The following is a 17,004-nucleotide window of genomic DNA, read 5'->3' as shown; positions in this document are numbered from 1 at the left end:
ACGCTCTAGCCACTGAGCCAAACCGGCTAGGGCAGGAACCCCTTGGTTTATAAATCTGGCCCTCGAACATGCTGAGGACAGATGTCTTTACCTGGGGAGAGCCCCAGGGACTAGCTCTGTGAGAGGGACAGCTGGAGTGGGGGAGGGCAGGTGGACAGAGGGACAGACAGAAGGAAGCAGCTGAAGAATGCTGCTGAAGAGGTTGGGTGAGGCCAGCTTGCTGCGAGGCCAGCACGGGAGCGGGTGAACTCCGCACGTCTGCGGCAGCGTGACCAGGCTTGTCCAGGTCTCCAGGGCCAACCTCAGTGCTTCTCTACCTCACAGGTCACGTACGGTTCATTGACTACGAATATGCCGGCTACAACTACCAAGCTTTTGACATTGGCAACCATTTTAATGAGTTTGCAGGTGAGAAGGGTGTTGCTCTTTGGCTGTGTCCAACATTCCCTCTCTTTGATGGATGGCCAGGTCAGGGAGAGGATGAGAGGGGTCCCGTACTTGGGAGGTGGAGCCTAGACAGCCCCTGTCCTCCGAAATATCCCAGCTCGGGGCGGGGAGGTGGATGGGGAGGCACAGACTGCTATGGAGAGCTCCAAGTCTCCTGGGGGAGGGAGGGCCCACCTACACAGAGCACACCTGCTGGTCAATCTGGCAGTTTGGTACAAAGTAGGAAGACATGCCCACGTAGGGTCCATGAGGATCCCTGGCTTGGCATGTGACTTAGAAAAAGACCCCTTCCTCTGGGTACATGCAGCCCTCGCCAGCTGGGCCAGCACAGGACAACCTCAGCCTCTCCTCACCCCCTTGCCCAAGCTCCTTTCTGCCCAGTGCAACCTGCAGGATTGTAGATGAGGGCCCAGCAGGCAGGTGAGGAGCAGAACAAGCTGTAGGCAGCTGCTTGCCTGGGGGCCTTATGAAAAGAACCTCGTTGCAACTAGTTAGAGTATGTGCTCTACAGCTTGGCTCCTCGACTTTAAATCCTGGCTCTCATGCCTGCTGCCTGACCCTTGCCTTCTCTGTGCCTCTGTAAAACGGAGAGAAAATACTAGGACCTACTTCGTAGTATCGACATAAGACACACAAGTACGGCACATACTAAGCAGATACTAGCACGGGCTGCTGATACAGGGCGGGAAGCTTTCTGCAGCCCGGAGACTGGAGCAGGGCTGGATGGTGGATGTGGAAGTGCTTCCCACGAGTAGGCAGCGTGTACATAGAATCACTGTGTAAGGAAGCAGGGTGATTGTTTCCAGCTTGAGGGCTTGTTAAAAACAATTCCGTAGGACGAAAAGCTAGCCTCTGACACTGGGGTTGGAGGAACACCCCAGGATGGCAGTGTGAGGTGCTCAGCAGCCCTGAGGCTGAGGATAAGCCTCACCTGGCCTAGTTCAGCCACTCCGCAGCCCAATCTAGGCCAATCATGACCCTCTGGAACCCCAGCTGACCAGATCTGTTGGTCTATCGCAGGGGTCCTCAAACTTTTTAAACAGGGGGCCAGTTCACTGTCCCTCAGACCATTGGAGGGCCGGACTATAGTTTAAAAAAAAAACTATGAACAAATTTCTATGCGCACTGTGGGCCCAGGACGAGTCGGCTGCTAAGCAGGACAGGCAGTGGCACCTGGCGGGCCAGATAAATGTCCTCGGCGGGCCGCATGTGGCCCGCGGGCCGTAGTTTGAGGACGCCTGGTCTATCGAGTGCTAATTATACCTGAGGGTAAGACTCCCAGGGACCAGAGGCTCAGCTGAGCAGAGCAGCTGAACTGTGGGGGGTGGCACAAGCCGAGGCTGGCATCCGCAGGGCACTGGGCCTATGCTTGCTCAGCTGCCAGGCTCACTGACCTTTCCAGAAGGGATCATTCTTAAGCGTGTTAAGTCCTTCTCACCCACCACACAGAGCGAAGTCCAGCTGGAATTTCTCCAAAAGGGCAGATTGCATCCTGCTCCTAAGTTGAAAATGAAGGAGGAGGACTGAGCATGGGGGAGGGAGGAAGGCCAGGGAGGAGATTGGGAGCTGGAGAGAGGGACCTCCAGAGTTCCTGGGAACAAGGGGGTCTGTTACTGGGAGCTGGAAATCCGTGTTCCCATCCTGAACCCACCTCTAACCGGCTGCCTGGCCTTGAGCAAATGTCTTCTCTTTGGGCCTTAGTTTCCACATCTGCACAAGGAGATTCTTTCTAGCCAAACACACTAGGTGACTGAGTGTGTTTCTCCGGAAACCTAAGGGAAGCTTGGAAAGGGAAAGAGAAAGGGAAAGGGAAAGGGAAAGAAGAGGGAGGAAGAGGCTGGGGAAGGTGGTCCAGTCCTAGTTCTGTCTAAAGCTCAGGCCTCTGCCACTGTGCCCAGGATGTGCCCAGGTGCTGGGCTGGCAGCTTGAGGACTCAAGGAAGGGTGGACCAGAAGGGATGGAGGCCGCCTAGTCCTGGCTGTTCCCCAGTCGTCTGGAGAAGTGGGTGGGGGCAGGTGCCTTGGAATCTGCTGTGAACACTCTCCAGGTGATGTTTAAGTAGCCAGCCCTCAGGAAGCAGCGTCTGAGTCACACAGGGCCCTGCGTTTGCAATGGAGAGATTTGGGCCCATGAGAGGAAAGGGCTTGTCCGAGGTTAACTGGAGGTCAGCATCGCACCTAAGACAACCGGGCCCTGACTCAGTGCTGTGCCCCCTACCTCCTATGTGGCATCGTGTTATATAGGGCGCGGGGGAGACAGTGGTGCTCAGGGGGTCCCCATCACTCCCAGGACTATCCCTTGCCCCTCAGCCAGTCTGATCCTCTCAGGGCCCCAGCTGGGGTGGGGTTCAACCCTCTACACATTACAGCTGACCAGCAGGCTGCATTCCTAGGCCCCGCCCAGCGAGGCAGGGAACACCTGAGCTGGAGGAGGCCCCAGGTGGGCCATCTCCCAGCCGCTTCTGTGATGCTGCCTCCCACCAGGTGTGAATGAAGTTGATTACTGCCTCTACCCGGCGAGGGAGACCCAGCTACAGTGGCTGCGCTACTACCTGCAGGCACAGAAGGGGATGGCCGTGACCGCCAGCGAGGTGCAGCGGCTCTACGTGCAGGTCAACAAGTTTGCCCTGGTGAGTGGGTGTGGCTTTGTGGCTGGCAGGGAGCAGGGCAGGGCGGAGCCAGGAGGTGGGATGAGGGACCCACCCCCAGCGCCGGCCTCTCGCAGTCTTGTGGTGGAGGAGGAAGCAGAGCCCTGGGCCAGGTGTGAGGTCCCGGGAACCCTACCCTAGAGGTGAGACCTAGGAAGAGCCATCTTGGGCACCCCCATAATACTAAGGTGCCCTGTTCCCTGTTTCCCCCACCCCCTCAAGTCTAGGTTCTCCCTTTCCTAGGAACTACTTCCAGGAAAGATCTCAGCTTCCTATTTTAGCAGATCTCTCACTTGGACCAGTAGTTCTTTCTAGTGTCTAACCTTAGTCTTTCATGCTACAGTTAAACACGCGCCTTCTTTATCATAGCCTTCGGAGGAGATAGAGAATGCTAGCTCTCATCCTCCTTGTTAGGGTCCTCTGCTGACTCAGAACTTGGTAAGCCTTTCCCGTCAGGCTCTTCCTGCTCCAATTACTGTGCTGTCCGTTCTTGATCCGGTGTGCCCCTTACTCAAAGCCCGTGGTTCATGCCAGGTCTCCACGGGTGTGTGCCCAGGGACATGCTAACTAGTCTTGCTAATGTCAGCCATGCGTAAGCAAGAATAAGTCAGCTGCCCTGAGTTTCACAATCCGTCCAGGAGCTGAAGTAAAATCTTTGCTTACCTGGGAGTCCAGCTGCCCTTTCTGTCCTCACCCGCACAAAGCTGGTTCTCCTTCAGGCCCTTCCTCCTGACTCGTTTCACTCAATGTCTTTCTCTTGCTAAAGTTTTTAGTAATCATTCATACTTGCTAACTGGTCTACGTCCCCTTTAAGTCCTGAAAAAGGCAGAAAGGGAAGGGAGGTACCGGATAGTCAACCCCAGAGCAAGCAAGACTTGGGCCGGGGTGGGGGACCCCAGCAGGGAAAGTACTTGTGTCACCACTGTTGGGGGGCAGCCGGACGCTCGGCTCTCTGGCTTCTTGAACCTGGGGTGACCTGGGCCCCTGGGCGCCTCTGGCTCTGGGAGAAACAGCTGAAAGCGTAGTGCCTGGATTCTGGCTTCTTATTCCCACATCTATGCTCATTTTCCGACCCGACCACCTCCTGATAGAGGTCGGGAAAGGTCACTTTAAGGGGCCGTCTAGCAGACCAGGCCTTGATGGCCATGTGGCCAGGGCACTGCTGAGGGGCACTAGCCCTGCCCCCCCTTCCACGGGCCGGTGGCCTGAGCTCTGGCTCAGAGGCTCACCTCGCCCTGGATCTGCTGGCCTTGAAGACTTGAGGAGGAGCTGCCCTGGTGCAGAAGCCAGGGGAAACTGTGTGGCCGGGAGCACCATCTCGCCGACCCCCCGAGGGGGATGGGGGGAGAACTGACTCTGTTAGAGGGAGTGGAGCCCCCAGATGCTACCCAGTGACCTCACCTCCTGTGCTGGGGAGACCCCACCGTGTCCCTGCCAGCGTCCTGGTTCTGTGTTTGCCGGAGAGACTGTGTCCCTCGCGCACACAGGGTCAGGGCCAGGCTGGGAGGACGCCTTGCCACCCTCTGCTCCGTTTGCAGGCTTCTCACTTTTTCTGGGCGCTCTGGGCCCTCATCCAGAACCAGTTCTCCACCATCGACTTCGATTTCCTCAGGTGAGCACGGGACGACTCGGGGCCAGGGGGCGGGCGGCGGGGGGGAAGGAAGCTGAGGGTGTGGGGGCAAAGGACAGCCCAAATGGAACGTCCAGAGTCCACTCCTCTGCTAACATGTCCCCACCGGCCAGCCAGGGCCCGGGGGTCAGTGCTCCAGGGGAGGTCAGGAGCCGGAGCAGCTCTGAGGAGCCTGGAGTTCATGCCCCTGCCCTACCTGCCTGGCGGGTGATGACACTTTCCCTGCCTCCTCCTGCAACTCTAGGGCCCGAGCCACAGAGCCTGGTGGGGAATGGGATGGTTGCAAATCAGTCTGAGAGGTCGTGAGCCCAGCCATCATTCCATAGCAGCGGGGTCAGCGGTCAGAGCGGAAGTGACTTGCTGAGGCCACTCGGTGGTTTCATACTTACCGTGGGGGGTGTCAGACCCCACTCCTCCTTCAGTGGCCCCCAGTGACGCACTGCAGGCTGTACCGACACTGTACTCGGATACAGACTCCACGAGGGTGGGGGGTTACATCATGTGGGTGCATACGTCCCTAAGGGCCAGGAATCACTTTGTTCTTCATTCTGGTCCAGTCTCCTCACCTGCTCCTCCCCATCCACCCTCAGCCTAAAAGGCATCACGGCCCTGGTTTCAAGGTGTTCACAGCCATTAGAGGTGGGCAGTCAAAAGCACAATGAGCTCATCACCATCAGGATGGCCACTAGCAGATAAACGGAAAATAAAAGTGTTGGCAAGGACGCAGAGAAACGTGCTGTCCCTGCCACGACAGTGGGAAACAATACTGAACTTCCTCACAAATTAGGGTGACTGGATGGCCCAGCAAGCTCACTGCTGGGTAGAAGGAGTGAAATCAGGGTCTCCAAGGGATACCCTGACACCCATGTTCGTGGCAGCATTTCTCACAATAGCCGAGAGGTAGAAGCCACCCAGGCCCACCGATGGAGGCATGGGTACACAAAATGTGGTAGATTCATACAGTAGAACATGCATCCTTAAAAAGGAAGACCACACCACATGCTACAATATGAATGGCCCCAGGACATTGTGCTAAGTGAAATAAGCCAGTTACAAAAACAGAAGCTGTAGGATTCCAGTCTATGAGATAACAAAACTCGTCAACTTCACAGAAACAGAAAGAGTGGTGGTGCCAGGGGCTGGGGAGGGGACAGGGGGAGTCGCTGTTTAAGGGGTATAGAGTGTCCGTTTTGTAAAATGAAGTCCTAGAGATCTGTTGCTCAACAGTATGAATGTACTTCACATTGCTGAATGGTAAATCATCAAAAATGACCTTGTTGGAGAAGGGTAGGTTTAATCTGTGCTGAGAATAAAGTAAAATTATAGTTGAATTAAAAAAAAAAAAAAGTCAGCCTGGGTTGGGGTCGACCTGCACAGACCTGGGTGGGCTGCGCTGGTGAGCAGCTGTGTGAGCCCCCAGCACGCTCCCCTCCTCACCCCAGCTCCCTTCCCTGTCTTCGGCAGGTACGCAGTGATCCGATTCAACCAGTACTTCAAAGTGAAGCCTCAGGTGTCCGCCTTGGAGATGCCAAAGTGACCCGCGCCCCCCTCCCTCTCCTCCCCATCTGCCTGGCAGGCTGGTTCTCCGGGACTCGGCTCTGCTCTGGGGTCTGTGCCCTTGGACAAGGTGGGAGAGGGGACAGGTGGGTATCCAGGGAGGAGACTGCCAGCCCCTCGTGGGCGCTGCTGTGACCACGTTCTCTTGTTTGGAGGGGCTGATGGACCTACCCCTGGGGGTCCCCTTTACCTGGCCAGACTTGGAGCGGGGAGTGCCTGCAGCAGCCAGAACTCAGACCACAGCTCCTGGGAAGCCAGCATTCTCAGCCCCAGGCCAGGCTGGAGTCTGGGCTGCCTTAGAGGTGTCTTTGACCCCCCCTGGCTTGGGGAGGGGGAAAGGTGGGAGGGTCCTTTCTACCTCCAGTGCCCTGAGCCTGCAGCCATCTCCCACAGGCCCCAGGTGGGAGGTGTTGAGCCCAAACCAGCACCATGCCAACTCTGACAGGTGGATGTACTTATCTGGAGGGGAGGGGAGAGGGTTGGGTGTTCTAGAAGGGTTTGAGACCTTCCTAGCAACTGCCTCATCTGCGATCGTTCTCCGAGCCAGATCCAATCAAATAGCCCTTCCCAAACCTCAGTCCAGGGACTCGTCCTGTGCCCTCTGCAGCCTGCTGGGAGGAAGGCCAGGGAGCGCCACCTTCCTGGGCCTCCAGAGCCTGGCTCTACTTCAGGCTGTGGCTTGGCTGGAGGGGCCAGCAGCCTTGTTCCTCCCCCTGCCTTCCAGGCATCTGTCTCGCCATGGCCACCCACTTGGGGTTGACTAGTGGGAGCCAAGGAGCGGGGCCCAGGCCCAGGGCTCTCCTGGCATGCTGGAGCCTGGGTCGGATCTGTCTGAAGGTGCTGACATCATTGATTCTCAACAGTCTCCACCTCCTTTCTGCCCTCAGCCCCTGGGCCCTCAGCCTAGGCCCATAAAGTGATTCATTTGTAAATTATCTTGATTTTTCTGCATTAAAATGGCCATTTCTGGACCCGACCACTCTGTGTCTGAGTGCAGCTGAGGAGGCTTTGACTGGAGGGTGTGGTTAATATGCCTGTGGTGGGGGGCGGGGGGGTTCCAGCCCCCTGGGCGCCCCTCAGGGAAGCCAGGTGTCCCATGCACTGGGTGCACCTGGCTTACCTGGCCCTGGCTCCTGGTTTGGGTAGATCTGGGCAGGGCTGGTGGCTTCTGCCTTTGACCATCTTGCTAGATAATCAGTTGGCCCTGGGAGGATGCTGCTTGGAGGGGATAGGCTGCGGACTCCCAGAACGTGGCTTTATCCAGAGGGGGAACCAGTGGGACACTGAAGGGAAGTACCCGGGCTTCTACCGTGGTCCTCTGGCTCTGCTCTGCCCGGAACCAATCTGTCCCTTTCAGAAGGCTTGAGGGAAGGGAGCAGGAGCTCCAGGTGAGCTGGGGTGCCCCTCTCAGCAGCCCAGATTGCTAGGGCTGCCCTCCCAAGACTGGGCAGCAGTGCCTCCAGGCACCACCCCCCCAAAGTGCCCCGTGCCCTTAGGGGCAGTATCGGCCCCGTCAGGTGGACTCTGGCTGTTTGGCTTTTGCCTGCAAAAGTACCAGGGTTCCGTGGCAACTGCTGAGCCGAGCTGGCCTCCAGCCAGAACTGCCTCCAAGGTGCCGGTGATCCATGGTGGGTGGGCCCCAGTGGGCAGCAGGACTGAGCCTAGGGGGTGCCAGTGGCGCACGAGTGGTGCCAGGACTGGGCAGGGCAGGCCCTGAGGGTTCTGTGGGGGTCAGGTCATGGTGTAGCCTTCCTGTGGACTGAATGGCAGTGCCCGCTCTTTGTTCCTCTCAGATCCACCTCCGGAGCTGAGGGCAGGAATGACCATCCTCCCGGGCCTTGATGCCATAGTGTCGGATGGTGTTGCTGTGGTGAGCAGGGAATGGCTGGTCCAGGGACCCCCAGGTACCGTTCTGGCCCCTACAGCCCCTGGTCACCACATTCACAAGGGCATTAACCTACAGGCACCATCCTACTCCTTCTTTAGAAAAGCATCCTTATTCCTCAATTCTCCAGGGAAGAAGGCAGGTGGGGCAGGGTGGGTGAGAGTTTAGGCACATCCCTCCAGGAGCCTTGGAGTCCCATCATCACTCCAGACTAGCAGCACCCGGGCCTCTTTAGACCCAGCAGGCACTGCGGACAAAGCACGCCTGGGCAGGATTCATCTGCTGGGCTCGGACCCTTGGCCTGGGCAGGGGGAGGTGGCGGCAGAGAATGAGCTTGTAAACCAGCCTTCCCAGTAATGATTCAGGACACTCTGTTCCTGGCCTTGCAACCAACCCACCTGCCCGCATCCTGCCTCTCCTGGCAGGGGGCAGGGCTCTAGGGCACCAAGACAGACTCCCAGGGAGGGAAGGGCTTTTCTGGTCCTAAAATCATGCAGGTATGTGGCTGTCTCTGTAGCTCCAATGAGGTTAGGTAGGACAAGGACTCCCGGAGTGGGAGGAGACAGTACTGGCCTCAGGTTCCGAGGCCAGAGGACCTGGGAGGAGGGGAGCAGGAGGAACTCAGGGTGGCAGGGGGTGAGGGTGAGCACAGCTGGGAGTGTCCTGCCCAGGCTCCCTGCGTTTGGTTTGGAGCGCATGGGGTTGGTAGTGGAGACTGGAGGGGTGGGGACAGATGGACAGAAGTTGAAATGAGCAACTCTCCCATGTGACCACTAGAGGGCACGCGCTGCAGCCAGCCAGACTTCTCTTCCCCAGGACCACCTGCATCTCCTCAGTAGCCAGGGAAGGTGGGCTCTGCTGTGGAGATATGGGGTGGGGAGGGCCAAGGTGAGGCCTAAAGCTCTGGAAGGCTGGGGTGGGGAAAACCACCACAGGTTAGCAGCCAGGATGACCCCTAGACCAAAAGGCCGCAGTGGCTGAGTGTTGAACTATGAACCAGCAGGTCCCGGTTCCATTCCCAAACCCAGTCAGGGCACATGCCCGGATTGGGGGCTCAATCCCCAGTGGGGGGCATGCAGGCAGGAGGCAGCCGATCAATATTCTCATCACTGATGTTTCCATCTCCCTCTCCCTTCCTCTCTGAACCCTCATTGTTGGGGAGTCTTCCAAGTTGTGGCCCTGGGATCAACCACACCTAATTTCTCTCACCAGCACCCTCTCCAGCTTAGAGCCCCTTTTCACCATCCAGGAGCCTCCGCTTGAGTACTTCCTGTGTTGGAAAGTTCACTACCACTCTGAACATCTTTGTCCGAAAGTGGTTTTCACTCTAAGCCAAAATATTGACCCTTGAGAAGCATCCAGATGAGCTGCAGGTTGTTGGCATCTGACAACTTTGAAGAAAGTGGCCTTATCCTTCATCTCCTTTAACCAGGCCTCTAACAGCACATCCACTAGGATCCCTCCAGTCAGAGGGCCTGCCTTCGGGCCCCTTCAGTGTGACAACAGCCTTTTCTAGAGGGCCTAGGACTGCCATGATGCACCTGGGGCCAGGCCTGTGGGGTGTACGCTGGCTCATCACCTCCCTTTTTGTGAACACATGCCTCTGTTACTCCAACCCAAATCTAACTCTTCACAACTCTGCCATTCAGCTTTGCTACTCCCGTTCCATATTAGCAGGATTGGTTTTTAATAGGTCTTTTTATTGATCCCTGTTAATGTCTATTTGGGGAGTTTTAATCTATCATGTAGCCCTGAAACACATCATTAGAGGCCCTGGGCTTTCATTAGATTCTCAAAGGCACCTCTTAAAAGGGGTAAGAACCATGGATAAGGCTTAACCTCCCTTGTTTTTGGATGAGGACAATGAGGCCCAAAGGGGAGTCCTGACAACCGCCCCCCCCCCCCCCACACACACACACACACACACACACGGCCATGTGGCTGGTTGTGGGAGAACCCAAGCTTCCTGGCTTATTACAGCATTTTACCTTCTTTCGTGGGCCTGGGAGGACACTTTGTGGTAAGGTCTGGCTCTCCACCTGGAGGCAAGGGCAGTGTTTCCCTCATTCAGTGCGCACTCTGGGCTGGGGCCAGGGTCAGGGAGTGGCGGGGCGGGATTGGGGGCTGGGGGTAGCGTTGAGCCTGAGCCTCCCTGGCTTGCAGGGGACTGACGGTTCCTCTCCGCCCAACACCTGGAGGTCCCTCGAGCTGCCACGAGGGGGCAGTGGTGCCAGAGCTGGTGGCACATTTAGGGAGCCTTCCTTCCTCCTCCCTTGTGCAAGGGCCCGTGATTCTGAAATGGTCTGCCTTTATTATACCAACAGAAAACAAAAAACTCCCGAGTGTAAACAGGAGAAATGTGCTGGTTAAGTTACTCATTATCTTATTATTAACAAAATAAAGCACTATGTTTACAGTCATAAAAAAAGAAACAGCCTGGAGAGAGATGGGCTTTGGGGAGAAGATGGGGGTAGGCACAGACTCCACACCTGCCCCTGTGGGATTTGGGGTTCCCTTCCTACTCTGACCCACCTGGATCTTTGGAGTCATGCCAAAGAGACTTAATTTCCTTAAGGAAATAACTTGTGAAGTGATCAGGAGCAGAGGCAGGCCCCCAGTGTAGAGTGAGGGGCAGGCAGGGTGCAGGCAGAGCCGTGTGGGAGGGCGGGAGAGCCCTCCCAGCCCCTGTGCACAGGGAGGGATGGAGACCAGTGCCAAGGGACAGGCCTTCCGTCACTGACAGGAAGGGGGCGCCACCCGTCCTCCTGCTCCCACTCCTGGCACTTGGATGGGGCCAGGGTCTGGGCCACCAGGACAGAGCTCCTTGGAGGCCGAGCACATTCCCATGCTGCTGGGAACTGACAATGGCTGTGGGGACCCACCAGCGATCAGGGAGGGGGTGAAAGGGTGGGCGGGGAGGCCAGGGTGGCCCAGGTTCCTTCAGAGACCCAGAGTGACCAGGGCAGAGCGGCAGTCAGACACCGAGGAGGAGAGAGATAGACACAGGGCCCTGCAGAGACAAGGACAGAGAGAAACGCACACAAGGATGCACAGAACCTGAGACACCCAGACTGACAGAGGTAGCAATGTGGGGACAAAGAGAGCTCAGAAAGAGGCCCCCAGAGAAGCAAGATAGCATCAAGGGACACACAGGAACTCAGCAACAGTGCCTGGCACATAGTGGGCACTCAATAAATATGCAGTGAATGACGGGTGAAAACGCGTGCACACACGTGCACACACACAGCAGCCAGAGGCACACCAGGCTTGGCGGCGATAAAACAGAGGGGGGACAGCCAGACCTTTTTGCACCGAGTACAAAGTGATCCTGGTGAGAGGGGAGCCATGTGCGCAGGTGGAGGGGAGTGGGGGGTGTTGGTCCCACGGTGGCTGGGCCAGCCAGGACAAGAATGGAAACAAAGCGTGTGGCTCCAGGGAGATGGGTCTGAAGCTGCCATGCCCCCGGGGGGTAGACCTGCAGGAGGGGAGGGTCATACAGTGTCCCCTGACCATGCGCCCCAAAGACCAAGGAGCTCAGCCATCACCACCATGCAGGCCCTGTGTCTACAAGGACACAGCTGTGCCATCTCCCAGCCACCCAAGTCCAAGTACCAACAGAGTCCAGACAAGCTGGCTGTGCCCCCTGCCCGAGGCCAGGCCTTCCCAGATCAGTCTGTGAGCACCACCAACTCCCCGTCGCTCTTCTCCTCGCCCTCCGAGTCCTCGTCCTCGCTGTACCGGTACATCTCCCCATCGGCCACCGAGTGCCGGTCCTCCGTGGCCTCGGCCTCCTCCCTGAGGCTGCAGGTGTTCACGATGACAGGCATGCTGGGGTCCAGGCTTCGGGGCACATAGTGCTCCACCGGGGGCTGTGCCACCCGAGGGTACAGCACTTCCGGGGCGCTCATCTGCACCTGGTCTGCCTGCGAGCTTCAGGGCAGACAAGAGGCAGATTACTCAGCACCTTCACCTCCCCCACCCGCTCCCCTCCAGGCCTCCTCAGGCCAGGCTCTCTCACTCCACGCCTGCGCGTCCCCCCTCGCCCCCCACCCCGTCTGCTGTCTGCTGGCCACATTCATTGTCAGCGACAGCCCCGCACGCACAGGTAGTCTCAGGGTCATGGGTGTGTTCAAGAGATATTCCTGGAAGACTGTGCTTGAATCCCACTTTTGGAAATTGTGTGTTTAAATGCTTGCTTTGGTCAAGTCAGGAATAGTACCCCTGAATTTTTACTGAGTTTGTCAGAAATGGGATCTACAGGCACATTTCTCCAGGTGCATGCCAGTCCCCCACTCAGTCACAGATGTATATCCTGGGCCACTAGGTACCCACCACACACAGCTGCCCCTGCAGCCACACACGGAGCCCCAGCCACACACACATGATGCTCACACACGCACACCTATATGCACACAGCCAGCAGATAGGCACATGCAGTCACAAAGGCAAGTGACACATCAACGCCCAGACACACACACACACACACACACACACACACACGCAGTCTCAGCTACCGGGGAGAGGGCCTGCTCACGGGGTCAGGTAGCTCTGGCGGGCATCCTGGCGCCGAGTCCTCATCAGGGCCTTGTACTCGCCCACCCGCAGCCGTTTGCCCTCCACGATGCAAGTACGCTTGGGCCGCGGCTTGTACTTGTAGTCGGGGTACTTCTCCAGGTGCTGCCGGCTCAGCCGGGCCTGCTCCTCGTAGTAGGGCTGCTTCTCCTGGTTGGTCATGGACTTCCAGCGGGAGCCTGGCCCAGCCCCAGGGGCAGGCAGTCAGTGCACGGCTCTGCCGACCACCCCCAGCCCCCTGCAGGCCCTGGAGGAGCCAAGAAGGTTCTGATTCCCAGATGGATGTGAAAGCACTTAGCTGCTCCTTGGATGTCGAGCAAATGAATGAATGAAGCTGGCATGTATATGGGCATCCAACTGTCAGTTTTAAGATACAGCACCCACACACACTCCTGACTACCTACCCAGCAACTTCTTGGAGGCCTCTTGTCTGCATGATTTGCACAAACAAAAGAGCAGCTACCACAGGCCCCCAATAAAACAGGCTTCCTGCTCAGGACAGAACATCTGGTGTCTGTGCTCACAGACCAGCATAGACACTGAACGAGCCTCGGTCTTGAAAACAACTGCCCTCTTCTCGCCCCACCTGCCCCACCCTACCTTGGCCTCCAATCAGGAAACCTCATTTAAAGCTTTCTACTGCCCAGCCAGTGTGGCTCAGTGATTGAGCATCAACCTATGAACCAGGAGATCACGGCTCGATTCCCAGTCAGGGCACATGCCAAGGTTATGGGCTCAATCCCCAGTAGGGGGTGTGCAGGAGGCAGCCAATCAATGGTTCTTTCTCATCACGGATGTTTCTATCTCCCTCTCCCGTCCTCTCTCTGAAATCAATAAAAAAACTTATTTTTTTAAAAATGGTGTAAGACCCCAGGGCCCAGCTCTCCCACATCCCGCCCGACTCCCACACCCCATCAGACTCCTCCAGAGTTCAACACGGTGTGGACTGTCACCAAGCAAGCCCCAAATGGACCCAGGAGGCCCCTGCAACCATGTCCCATTGGACTGTGGCTCCGGGACCCCGAGCTCCAACCTCCCGCCCTTACCGAGGATCTTGCTGATGCTAGAGTTGTGCATGTCTGGGAAGGCCTGCAGGATCTTCCTGCGCTCATCCTTGGCCCACACCATGAAGGCGTTCATGGGCCTCTTGATGTGGCTGCTGTTCCGGGACTCGGGGAAGTGGCGGGAGCCTGGGGGACAGGGGTGGAGTCAGCGGGGCAGCAGGAATAGGGAAGGGCAGTCTGTCAGGGCCAGCAGAAAGAACACCCCATAGTTAACCACTAGGACGTGCCAGGGGCTCCCATGGCACCCCGGGATGGCCAGCAGCAAGATGCCAGCAGAGGCCAGGCCAGGAGCCCAAGGACAGACAGATACATACGGGACTCCACAGACATGAGCTGCCCACTCTGGCCCTCCTGCCCACCAGCTCAGGGCCCAGAGCCCTCACCGTCCACGTCACAGCCCAGCATGGCCTCCTCCAGGGGGTGCACACACGTCTCCTCCAGTCGCTCCTTGACTGGAGACATGTCCAGGCTGATGAGGTCCTGGGATTGACGGACAACCTGTACATCAGCCCCTCTCTGTCACCCCACTTCCCTCCCCCACCTCTCCCTTTGGTGGCCTCCAACCCTGTCTTCCGCCCCGGCCACCATCTGTTCCCTGCTCCCAGGCACAGGGGAGGGGGGGCCCCTACCTTCCGAAAGGGTGTGTTGGGGGAGCTGTCCAAGGCCCCGCTGTGGCTGTGCAGCAGCTGCCGAGCGTCCTGGATGGCCTTGGTGACAGCGTCCCCTTCACCAAGGAAGCCTACGGGTCAGGAAAGAAGGGACAGGGGAGAGGAGTCGAGGGCTCGCCCCATGCCATGCCCCCTCCTGTGCTCCCTCTGGCCCCTTCCCAGGGCTGTTGCACTGCACATCCTCAAGGGGGTGCCATTTACACAGGCTGTTGTGTCAGTAGACCGGAAGTAAGGATAGAACGCCCGGAAACTGGGCAACCCAGGGGCCTGAACCACCTGAGGCCAGGGTGCCAGGCAGATAGGGTGGGGGTGGGGGGAAGGAACTAAAAAGGGCCAACCAGAGCAAGTCTAACCTAGAGGGTAAAGGTCATTCCCAAGGTCATATCACACTCTATACTCTCCCCTAGATGAGGGCTAAGGGAAAGGTACAGGAGGTAGAAAGCTTACCCAAAGGCAGGCTGGGGGGGCTGGACTGCAGGTCCCGTGTGGGAGCCCCATGGCTGGGGGGGCGCGGTCCACAGTTGCTCATCTTCAAGCTGGGGGAGCTAGAGGTGTTGGGCAGCTCAAGGACCTTGGGTTTGGCTGTGAGGTTCAGGGGCTGGGAGGGTTCCTAAGGGAGACCCAGAGGCACAGGGTGAGAGACACCAAGGGAGGCCCCGCAGAGAGACAGAGGGGATAAACAGCCAAGGCAGCAGCCCGCCAGCCCAGCTAGGGAGTGGGCAGAACAGTACCTGCAGCGGGTGGTGGGCGGCCATGGCCCCAGGCCTCTTCACGGCTGGGGCCTGGGGGCTGTGCAGCAGCTGGAGCGGATACTCCACTGGAAAAGGCGGCAAGGAGAAGAGTCCTGGATGAGCATAGACAGCCTGGCGAGGTCCCAGCAGCACGGAACGCACGAGGCTCCGAGCTGGCCCTGCTTACTTCCAACCACTGCGCCCCCAGCCCCGAGGTGCTGCGAAGGACCTCCTGGGCCCTCCCCACCACTGCCTGCTCACCAACAGGCATCGTCACCTGTCCTGCCCTTCCCAGCCACGGAGCCTGGGTTCCAAGCCTACGGTGAAATGAGAACAGGACACCATCTACTCACTCTACAGACACTTGTACTTTGGACCTACTATGTGCAGGGTACAAAAGCAGCTACCTGTTGTGTAGCCTGTCTCCTGTGCCTTATCTCACAATAACCCTTACCGAGTATATAACAGGTGCTCAATGCATTATCCCATTTTACAGATAAGGAAACTGAGACCTGGAGGAGTTACATGGGCTGCCCACATAATCAATGGGAGCACTGACATTTGAACCCGGGTCCTCAGCCTGTCCTCTCCCCTCTGCATGGCATTCTCTTCTTCCTCGTCTACCTCAGTCTCCTTAGCCAGGCCCAGAATCAAGGAGTTGACAGTTCAGATGGAGAGTCATGCGTACAAATCACTAACCACGCGGCCCGTGGTCATATGGGCCAAGTAGCTAGCTTTCGAGAGAACTTTGTTCCAGATAGAGGGATTGGAGCAGGCTTCTTGGGGGCTGACACTGGCAGGTGCACAGGGGAGCCAAAATGGTGGTGTATGAGCAGGATGTGGGCAGTGAGACGGGCACAGGGTGGGCAAGGTGGGCTTGTGAAGGCTTAGCTCTGGAGCTTGGACCCCAGGCTATAGGCGATGGGGCTCTAGGAAGGGGCATGTGTCAGCCTGCAGGACCCCTACTTACTAGAATTCTAGAGCAAACGAGGCAGGTGGCAGCCTGGCCAGTCCAGGTCTTCCTCAGCTTATTTCATGCCTCCCTTGTCCAGAAAGTATGTGGCCCCTCCCCTGAGCAGGCCCCTGCCCTCCTCACCCCTGCACCCTCCTCACCCCTGCAGCTCTGCTCTACGTTCACCTAGAATTGCCATGGTTTGTGCTGCTGCCCTCCCCTCCCCCTCTTTCCCTTCCAGCCTCCCCACAGCCCACTGGAATCTTCCCTCAAGGCGGGGTCAGTGGGGCCGACAGGGAGCTGTGCCCATGGCCAGAGGCGTGGTGGGGAACCTGTCCGACTCCCGGAACAGGGAAGGTGGCCGGAGGAGTTGACGTAAAAGCTACTCCCCTTCCTGGGGCCATTACAGGCAGCACTTCTGCCCTGCCCATGACCACTCACCAGGAATCCATATCATGGCCTAACGCTTCTATCTCTGCCTCTGTCCCACTGTCACTGCCCTCATTCAGGCTGTCACCTGCTAGTGCTGGAGTCCCCTCGGCAGCTGCCTACCCGGTGTTCTACCTTCAGGTGGTCCCCTCCATTCCCTGTCCCCCACAGCCAGCATGGCAACACATCCTCTACTAAAGGTTCAAGCACACCCCACAGCCTACAAAATAGAGCCCAACTCCACGCTTGGTCCCCACTGCCCTCCCCAGCACGTCCCCACCACCCAGTCACACGCTCGCCTCAGTTCCAGGGCCTCTGTCTGCACCGCCTCTCCCGTGCCCTCCACCCTCACAAGTCCATTCTCCCAGGACCCAGGCAAGCGCCAGCTCCTCAAGACACCGTCCCAGAGTCCCTGGTTGCTG

General features: G+C 57.9%; 2 protein-coding genes across 10 annotated transcripts in view; one reads left to right on the top strand and one right to left on the bottom strand.

Moving 5' to 3' along the window:
• Positions 1–17,004, top strand: part of ETNK2 (ethanolamine kinase 2) — a 34,427-nt gene that overhangs the window by 11,638 nt on the left and 5,785 nt on the right. For 2 of the 7 annotated variants that reach the window (XR_013959494.1, XR_013959495.1), the window contains exons 5-9: positions 325–408; positions 2,931–3,076; positions 4,633–4,706; positions 6,189–6,367; positions 8,075–8,185. Coding sequence is in view for 3 of the 7 variants with exons in the window: in XM_080649224.1 (XP_080505350.1) it covers positions 325–408; positions 2,931–3,076; positions 6,189–6,416 (458 nt within the window). In the remaining 4 variants the exon portion in view is untranslated. Of the gene's footprint in view, positions 1–324; positions 409–2,930; positions 3,077–4,632; positions 4,707–6,188; positions 7,258–8,074; positions 8,186–17,004 lie in introns of those variants that run through there. The other 5 variants (XR_013959492.1, XR_013959493.1, XM_080649225.1 and 2 more) reach the window with 3 other exon arrangements.
• The window catches only part of SOX13 (SRY-box transcription factor 13), a 161,496-nt gene continuing 154,951 nt past the window's right edge, over positions 10,460–17,004 (bottom strand). For all 3 annotated transcript variants that reach the window (XM_080649222.1, XM_080649221.1, XM_080649223.1), the window contains exons 8-14: positions 15,202–15,287; positions 14,918–15,080; positions 14,432–14,541; positions 14,186–14,282; positions 13,785–13,928; positions 12,701–12,917; positions 10,460–12,096 (exon numbers count right to left, since the gene is read on the bottom strand). In XM_080649222.1, the coding sequence (XP_080505348.1) occupies positions 11,835–12,096; positions 12,701–12,917; positions 13,785–13,928; positions 14,186–14,282; positions 14,432–14,541; positions 14,918–15,080; positions 15,202–15,287 (1,079 nt within the window). In that variant the 3' untranslated portion in view covers positions 10,460–11,834. The remainder of the gene's footprint in view (positions 12,097–12,700; positions 12,918–13,784; positions 13,929–14,185; positions 14,283–14,431; positions 14,542–14,917; positions 15,081–15,201; positions 15,288–17,004) is intronic.

Source organism: Plecotus auritus (assembly GCF_963455305.1).
Source record: "Plecotus auritus genome assembly, chromosome: 12".
Lineage (NCBI taxonomy): Eukaryota > Metazoa > Chordata > Mammalia > Chiroptera > Vespertilionidae > Plecotus > Plecotus auritus.
Note: the sequence above shows the minus strand (reverse complement) of the source record. Positions and strands in the feature narration are given on the sequence as shown.